General features: G+C 39.4%; 3 protein-coding genes across 3 annotated transcripts; all 3 read left to right on the top strand.

The window, feature by feature from the left end:
- The first annotated feature begins 1,503 nt into the window (after positions 1 to 1,503).
- LOC104817796 lies at positions 1,504 to 2,021 on the top strand. The gene has a single exon (XM_010547120.1). The coding sequence runs from the start codon at positions 1,559 to 1,561 to the stop codon at positions 1,928 to 1,930; it is 372 nt and encodes a 123-aa protein (XP_010545422.1). The 5' UTR covers positions 1,504 to 1,558; the 3' UTR covers positions 1,931 to 2,021.
- Positions 2,022 to 2,458: 437 nt separating this feature from the next.
- Positions 2,459 to 4,993, top strand: LOC104817795 (mitochondrial outer membrane protein porin 4-like). Its single transcript, XM_010547116.2, has 7 exons — positions 2,459 to 2,639; positions 3,189 to 3,268; positions 3,367 to 3,434; positions 3,630 to 3,740; positions 3,827 to 3,913; positions 4,109 to 4,317; positions 4,412 to 4,993. The coding sequence occupies exons 2-7, from the start codon at positions 3,220 to 3,222 to the stop codon at positions 4,716 to 4,718; spliced, it is 831 nt and encodes a 276-aa protein (XP_010545418.1). The 5' UTR covers positions 2,459 to 2,639; positions 3,189 to 3,219; the 3' UTR covers positions 4,719 to 4,993.
- Positions 4,994 to 6,204: 1,211 nt separating this feature from the next.
- Positions 6,205 to 8,676, top strand: LOC104817793 (AAA-ATPase At5g57480). The gene has a single exon (XM_010547115.1). It carries the CDS (start codon positions 6,976 to 6,978, stop codon positions 8,536 to 8,538), a length of 1,563 nt encoding a protein of 520 aa, XP_010545417.1. The 5' UTR covers positions 6,205 to 6,975; the 3' UTR covers positions 8,539 to 8,676.
- Positions 8,677 to 9,168: the final 492 nt, after the last annotated feature.

Raw genomic sequence — 9,168 nt, 5'->3', positions numbered from 1 at the left:
TATATATATATATATATATATATTGCTTACCAAAAATTGATAGTTACGTTGAAATTATCGCAACACGTCAACGAACATGACAAGAAAAGGTTTTTATGCACCAAAAAAGGGCTTTATGAAAAAACTTATATGATTTTCTATATGTATACGCACGTTTTTTTTATGAATTATATCGTATATTTTATCTAAATATATTTAGTATAAAAAAATCCCCACTGTCGAGAGTCTACAACTACAAAATCAAATCTATTTAGTTGTAAAAAACATGTTGGTAAAGGTTTTCCTTTTTTTTCAAACATAAATTGCGCTATATTGTATTCCGAATAGTGCATGTACGAATCAACTTATGAAAATAAATAATATTTACGTGAAAATGAAAAATAAATATAGATAAAGATACGAGAATCGAATTTCTCTAACATGGCTCTCTGGGAAAGAAAAGAAGAGAACCAAGAACAGTTTCAAGAGACTACTTGTCTCTGCCAAAATACATGATTCAATGAATGTGGGTACAGGTGTTGAGCATCAAACACAGGGCTCCATATACATACATACATATATATACACACACATATACATATGCATCATGCTTATGCGTCCCCCCAACTACAAGATTTCATTTTATCACAAGAGACGCGTCTCTCGTCAATACACACACACACACACACACACACATATATATATATATATAATCGGAAGATGGATGTACCAATATTATTCGGAAATTTAAAAAAAAAAAAGAGGGTAAAGGTGGCAGACAAAAGGGTGAAACCAGTTGACCCATCGAAGTTGTTGGTTGGAAGTCTAATGTCTCGCCACTTATTTCGCATTTACTTTTTTTTTTTTTTATAAATGATTTCACATTCAACTTATAACCATATGTCATATTCTGTCAAGTACCTACTAGATTAATGTAATATCAATGTCACGCAGCCTATCAATAATGGAGTATGTTTCGACCGATTGGAGTTTGCCAGAGGATTAATTTAACCTTAATTTGTAACGTTGAGATAAAATAAAATTCGACCAAAAAAAGGAACTAACGAGCCTTGTAATTTGTAACCTAGCTAAAGACAGGCTCTTATTACCGGACTTAAGTGCATTTAGATACGCAGCCCACAGGTTGACAAAGTCTGCATATTATCCATTAATTAATCTTTAAACATACGGAAAAAACACACAAATATTAACGTGTTGAATTGAATCAGTAATCTGATTTGGACCTTGATGTATAGTTGAATATCCCACGATGTAAATTCGCATGCAATCATATACCAATTTCATTTTAATTTCACTCTTTTGTATCCCACCTTTATACATCATTTTTCGGGTATATCTTATTGTGTGGAAACTATATACTGAGAGAAATTTAAAAACGACCGATTCAAATAAAAATAATTGTGTTTTTTGTTAATGAATAAAAATAATTGTAATTTCGAACTGAAATGATATAACGCAGTTTCATTTGACAAAAGCTTTTCCCTTATACGCAGATTGAACCGACATAACCCTTTCTATATAAGAGCAGTGCTTTATCAATTCATAAAAAAGAAAATTTATGAAGGAGATGGCGAAGAGCAAAGGCGGTTCGCTGCTAAACCGGCTGAGAAGGGCCGTGAATAAGGTGAAGTTCGTGTTAAGATTCAATTTAAACGCTCTGTGGAACCTCGTACCGATGATCGGTTCGTCTTCTCCGTCTCGTCGGTTTAGTTTCAACGACAGACCCGGTTTAGCGGCGGCTTGTACGGATGAATACGTACCGGTTCATGATGACTCGACCGGTTCGTCCACACCGAGAGGAGCCTTGTACAGGACGGCGAGTTATCCCTCGTCGGACGATGACATAGACAAGAAAGTTGACATGTTCATTGCCAATTTTTATAGGCAGCTTAAGATAGAGAGGCAGATCTCTCTCGAACTCAAATATTAAAACCGTAATAATTCAAGCTTCGATTACAAGTTGCCTTAGCCAGATTATTTTTTAAAAATTATGGGGATGTTCCTGATATTCTTTAATTAAATTCATTGTTTTATAATATTTTTATATTGTTTCTGTAATGATCGGGGGTTTTTCTTTTGCGCCTCTTGTTATGTAAATAAATCCGATATTAATCACTTCAAATTGATAAGGTGATTCATTTTTTGATGCATCAGATTGGGCCTCTGTCCGTACGTACACTAGACCCATACAATTAATTTGGGCCCTAAGGATTAGTAGTAATGGGCTTAATGTTTGAAATGGGCCTTAACGATCAGGGGCATTACCGTCATTTCAGAAAGCTGGAGCGAGCGGCTCTCGCGTGAATGGGCCTCACGAACTCAGAGCCACAAGGCCTGTGACGCAGTGTATCACAGTCCAATTAAAAAGGGCTTTTTCGAACAGAAAAGGAAAACGCGTTACCTGACGAACCCCAACGCCCTGTGACATTATCATTGCTCGTTTCGCATCGGCCCTTGACCCCCTCTTTTTTCTTCCTCTTTCATTTCTCGAGGCCACAGTCTTGCTACCTCTTTCTCTGATACGCCGCCGTAGCCTTATTCCGTCTTTGAGGCGGCGGAGTTCTTAGGATTTTTTCCCGGCGATCGTCGGTGTACTTCGGTTTTGCTTGCTCCGGTTTTCTTCCTCGATCTTTCATTGAGTAAGGAATGTTTCCCTCTTTCGTTTATTTCTTCTTGTGTAAGTGTGATCCCTGTAGAAACTATAGGCGCGAGCGACTTAAGCTGCTTGTTGTTTCTTCGAGTGAATCACATGATAAGAGTATCGAGGTTTTTGGATTTTCTGTCGACTGGCCTGTTTCTTGCGATCGCCCGTTAGTTTCTCAGATATGTAGTTGAGATATATCTCTCAGAGCTGGAAATGTACTATCTGGTTGATGATTTAGATCTGATGAAGACCCATTTATCCGATGGCTTTTGTATCTGTCGTGTTATAGTGAAGTAATTACACCGATTCTTGTGCAAACTTGGGACTCCTAAACGATCTAGTCGAAATGAGATTGTAAACATGATGGAAACTCAGTTGTTTTATAATTAGGATGTTGATTTTGTTTTAAAATGTATAGGCATGAGTTGTGTTTCTGTTGTCAAGTAGAGTTGTGTTTCTCTACGTAAGATTGAGAGGCTCTTGATTTATGCATTTTTTGGATTGAAATTACCTAAACCTTTGATATTTGTGCTTCCCTTGGCAGACTTCCATTGTGTTCCTTTGCGCTCCTGAAGATGGGAGGCAGTCCAGCTCCATTTGCGGATATTGGCAAGAAAGCCAAAGGTATCCTGGCGTCTTGAAAACTTTTTGTAACTGTGTATTGATTATGTTTTCTATATATATAAATATATTGATTGTGTTGACTGTCTTAAAACTTACAGATCTCCTGAACAAGGATTACATTTTCGACCAGAAGTTTACTCTGACAATGCTGAGTGCCACAGGAACGGTATGTTCGATATCACATATGCCTAGCGTCTGCGCTTATTTTCTACAAAACATATGCCGCATACTAGAATACATAATTCTTAGCTACAGAAAGTGATGAACCAAAGAACAAGCAAATTTGCTCTAAATGAGATTTAATGATAATCTCAATTTGGTTGCCGTGCTTCTGCCATCTAATATAATTTTCTTGGCACAGGAACTTGTGGCTACAGGTTTAAAGAAGGATGAATTCTTTTTTGGCGACTTAAGCACTCTTTACAAAGGCAAAAACACCATTGTGGATATGAAGATTGATAGTTACTCCAACGTAAGGAATCGTTCCAGGTGAACTATGCATCAAACCCTGTGCACCTTACCTGCCTGTAAATCATAGTGGTTGAATTCTTTGTGCAGATGTCAGCTAAAGTTACTGTAAACAATCTGTTGCCTACTGCCAAAGCATCAATCAGCTTTAGAATACCTGATCATAAGTCTGGCAAGGTCAGTGCAACGTCCTATCAAAGCCGTTACTCAAACGTCGCCCTAAAACGGTTATTTTCATCTTGAATTTGGCTCATTATTTGATTTGGGCTTCCTGGTCTCAAGCTCACTCATGGTAGTATTAAGCAATTTGTCAAATCACTTGATCAATAACCCTTTTAGTCTGCTGATGTGTATTTGTTGTCTTAACTTCAGCTGGATGTGCAATATGTTCATCCTCACGCCACGATCAATTCTAGCATCGGCCTGAACCCAACTCCTCTGCTAGATATTTCAGCAACAATTGGAAGCCAAGATCTATGCCTAGGTGGCGAAGTCGGTTTCGACACAGCTACTGCTTCACTAACCAAGTGTAACGTTGGGATTGGCTTGAACAAGACAGACTTCTCTACAGCACTCATACTGTAAGTTTTCACGAATATATGATATAAATCGACGAATCCTCAAAAAAAGCGTGCTCTTTTAAAAAAGGAGAAATCTTGGATATGGGCTGTGTAGGGGGGACAAAGGAGAGACGTTGAAAGCATCATACGTCCACACAGTGAACCAAAACACAGCAATAGGTGCAGAATTAACGCACAGCATCTACAACTATAACAGCAGCACCTTCACCATAGGGAGCTCTCACGCGGTGGATAGTTTCACGGCGGTGAAGACGAGATTCTCTGACAAAGGGAGAGCAGGAATCGTAGTCCAGAGGGAATGGAGGCCTAATTCCCTCGTCACGTTCTCGGCCGAGTACGACCCGAAGGCCGCCGTCAATGCGTCTCCGAGGCTGGGTCTTGCCCTTGCTCTCAAGCCCTGAGTATAATACGACCCGAAAAGTAAGGCCCTTTTCCCCCCTTTTGTCTTTTAGCCTTCCCTTGATATTTCGTACGGTAGCATTCATTTCTTAGCAACCCACAAAACAAAAACGAAAGGGTTTAGTTAGTGGCTTTTGCGTTAGGGTTTTAGTAAACATTGTGTGATAAGGAAAAAAATAATAATAATGGCTTTTCGTGAGATGGGATTCTTATCTTACACCCACCGACCCATTGTATTGGCAAATTGGCTAAATGGTGTTCCCACAAATACGAACAATATTCACTCTTGGAACATCTCTCAATTATTGGACAAACAAGCATGTTTGACAAGGTGTTGTGCTTCTGGTTCTGGTGTGTAATATGCCATTGGGTTTCTGATTGCGTAAAGGCCGAAAAAACAAAAAGCATAGAGACAAAGGCAGGTTTGTTCTATTTCATACAGTGTGGAACGTGTTAAGAGGGAGGGGACCATCGTGGAAAATGCGAAGAAGTGGATGCTCATTTAGGTTTCTTCTCTTATTTTCATGGCTCTTTTTAATTTTTGTTTCGAAGGGTGCTGTATGATTGTCATAGCATGGCATGTGCATTCATTCATGCAACCCATGATATTACATAAGCTATCCCCAACGGATTCTGTATACAAGTGTCAAATCCAAATTACATCCCTTCAAATCATAGTATTACCATTTCCATTGGGACCACAGTTAAAAAAAAAACATTGAGATTGAAGAAAGTAATCACATGATATAGAATTGTGCAAAATGTGTGAAAATTATGCAAAATAGGGATGTGCTGTGCCGTGCCGGCAGTCTATATACATATATTTCTAGGACAAGTTATAATTTTCTATTTTTGAAAATATTTCACAAAAGAGGGTACCCCATGTTTGAACCACCATCACATCACCAATGACTCATCTCCCCACCTTTATTACGTGCAGAATTCCCGTTAATATTCTTTCTCACACTTAATGACGTTAACTTATTTGGTTTCTAACCTTACGTGGTATTAACAAATCAAATTGCATGAACGCAAACCAATAAATTATAACTATAATATTAGAAATGACCCTATGAATCAAATCATAACCGACAATTATGGAATGAATTTTAATTTATCTGTCAGTATGTTGAGAAATATTGTTTGCATTTATTACAAATTAATATTACATCCGATTTTGCATTTTATTTACCTAATCCCTATGATTCTCACACATTCCCATTGACGATTCTTTCCAAAAATTAATAAACCAATACGATTTATGGGATCAGAAACAGATTTGATATCAGCGTAAGTAATAACTTTTTTCTAATTGGTTGGATTTGCATCTATGGGACGAAATTTCAAATTTACAAGGCCTCTACGTTAGAAAGGAAATTTCCCTGTGGTGATGCGGAATAATAAAATAAAATAAAATAAAATAAAATGGCAGGATAGAAAAACAAAACAAAAGCTAATTAGTCCGTCTAAAATCAATCAACCAATAAAATCGTGCATTCCCATTTTAGATTTAGATTAACATCAAACCCAATTATATGCTTAAAGAAATTTCTAAATCGAATCCATAAGACTCGAGAATCAAACACGTATTACCCTTTGGAGCATAACGACGATCCATCCAAAGAGAACAAAAGGAAAGTCCCAAATAATCCCCACTGTATCTCACTCAAATCCAGCAACTCCATCGTTAATCTTCCTCTCCAATAGAAAACAAATCTCTCTCTCTCTCCCCTTCCTCTTTCTAACTCTTGTTTCTTCCCATTTTGTATTCTTTTGCTTTGTTCTGTGTTCTTAAATGTCCCTTCTTCTCCGTTACCATTCATGCCTTTTCAAAGCTTCCACCTTTTTTCTTTTTTCCCCTCTAAAATTTTTCCGGGAAAAGCAAGGAGAAAATGTGCAAGAAAATCTCGAAGTCTATAAATTGAGGCAGAACCTTTTCTCAACGTTCTCTCCCCTTTGATTTGTCAAGAAGCCTTTTCATATGTCCAACACCACCTTGTAACTTCTCAAAGCTTCTCCCTTTTCTTTTTCCCAAAATTTCCCGTGAAAACGCGAGAGAAAATTCTCTAGAAAATCTCGAATCCATAAATCGAGCGAGACCCATCTCTTCTCCGCCCTCGTTCCACAAAACCCATCTCCCTCTCAGTTCCCTTCCTTCGATTCAGCCGTAAAGTTCTCGCCTTTTTCCTCAGATTCGAGCTTCGCCCTTTTTTGGTATCTCACCTGCAAAATCTTCGAAAAGAGAAGCAAAAAAAAAAAATGAAAGAGTATTGGACAACTCTAGCTTCGCTTCTCGGCGTATTGGCCTTTTGCCAGAGTTTAATGCAGTCAATCTTCCCGCCGGAGCTCCGTCTCGCCGTCCTGAAATTCTTCAACCGAATCTTCCATCTCTGCTCCTCTTACTGTTATTTCGATATAACGGAAACAGACGGCGTTAGCACCAACGAGCTCTACAACGCCGTCCAGCTCTATCTCAGCTCCTCCGTCTCCATCGCCGGAAACCGTCTCAGCCTCACCCGTGCCCTCAACTCCTCCGCCATCACCTTCGGCCTCTCCAACAACGATTTCATCTCCGACAACTTTAACGGCGTCACCGTCCTGTGGGAACACATCGTCACTCAACGTCAGAACCAGACGTTTGCTTGGCGGCCAATGCCGGAGGAGAAGCGTGGCTTCACGCTCCGGATCAAGAAGAAGGACAAAAATCTGATCCTCAACTCCTACTTGGATTACATCATGGAGAAGGCGAACGAGATCCGCCGGAAAAACCAGGATCGGCTTCTGTACACGAATCCGAAAGGGGGAGCGGTCGATTCCAGGGGTCATCCATGGGAATCGGTTCCGTTCAAGCATCCGAGCACGTTCGATACGCTTGCGATGGATCCGATGAAGAAACAGCAGATCATGGAGGATCTGAGAGACTTCGCAGAAGGTCAATCGTTTTACCAGAAAACGGGTCGGGCGTGGAAAAGAGGGTATTTGCTTTACGGTCCTCCGGGAACTGGGAAATCGAGCATGATCGCCGCCATGGCAAACTACCTCGGTTACGACATCTACGATCTCGAACTCACGGAGGTTCACAGCAACTCCGAACTAAGGAAATTGCTGATGAAAACGAGCTCGAAATCGATTATCGTGATCGAAGACATCGATTGCTCAATCAATCTGACGAATCGGCAGAAGAGCAACACAAACCAGATCCCGAGGAGCGCATACGACCCGGTAACCAGAAGCGGTTTGGGTTCCGGCGAGGATTCCGGCAACAGCAACACGATTACGCTGTCGGGTCTGCTGAATTTCACGGACGGGCTTTGGTCGTGCTGCGGGAGCGAGAGGATATTCGTATTCACGACGAATCACATCGAGAAGCTCGACGCGGCATTGCTTCGAAGCGGACGAATGGACATGCATATACACATGAGCTACTGTACAATGCCGTCTCTGAAGATATTGCTGAAGAACTATTTGGGCTACGAGGAAGAAGATCTAGACGGCGACGTTTCGAAGGAAATGGAAGCGGCGGTGGAAAAGGCGAAGATGACGCCGGCCGACGTGAGCGAGTCTCTGATAAAGAACAGAAGGAGCGGGGACAGAGCGGTGAGGGAGTTGTTGGGCGAACTGAGAAGTAGGGCGGAGAGAAATGAAAGAATAGGGAAATTGAGGGGCGAAAATGGGAATTCAGCAGCGACTGAGGAAGATGAGGAGGAGGAGAAGAGGGCTTTGGATAGTCCAAAAGAGGATGGCGGCGATGAAGAGGAAGAGACTGCGTTTGAGAATGGCGTTTGCGAGAAAAGGGAAGAACTCAGAGGACACGACACATGAGATAGTGTCCGATAATATCACACACACACATATATATATATATATATATATGTTATTATGCTTTTGTTGGGTAATAAAAGTAAGAAGGTGTCATCATGTTCCAATTATTGTTATTTAAAGTGATGGATATTGGGTTTGTGGATTTGGTAGGCCACTTCACTCTGTTATTGTCTTCCCTAATAAGAGGCCATGCCTTGAAACTGTTGTCTATAAAAGAAATTGGTGGATAAAAGGATGAAGGAATGATAAGAATCCATTATTATTATTAAGGGTAATCACATAAAATATCCGAACTTTTACAAAAATCTCAAATAAATATCCGAACTATAAAATTATCATATAAATATCTGAACTTTTCAAAACTCCCACATAAATACCCAAATATTTAAATTTTTTTCAAATCAAACAAACGCAACTGCTGACTCGACAAAAAACTGCTGACTCAACAAAAAACTGCTGACTCATCATTTAAAAATATTATTAAATGTTCAAATATTCATCTACATATATTTAAATTAATATATACATATAAATTCACATATATGTACAAATATATATATATATATATATATATATATATTAAAAATAAAATTATTTATAATTAATAAAACACATATACACATAACTACA

This window comes from Tarenaya hassleriana, unplaced genomic scaffold, assembly GCF_000463585.1.
Source record: "Tarenaya hassleriana unplaced genomic scaffold, ASM46358v1 Cleome28, whole genome shotgun sequence".
Classification (NCBI taxonomy): Eukaryota; Viridiplantae; Streptophyta; class Magnoliopsida; order Brassicales; family Cleomaceae; genus Tarenaya; species Tarenaya hassleriana.
The sequence above is the reverse complement of the archived record's forward strand: the minus strand, read 5'-3'. Positions and strand labels throughout refer to the sequence as shown.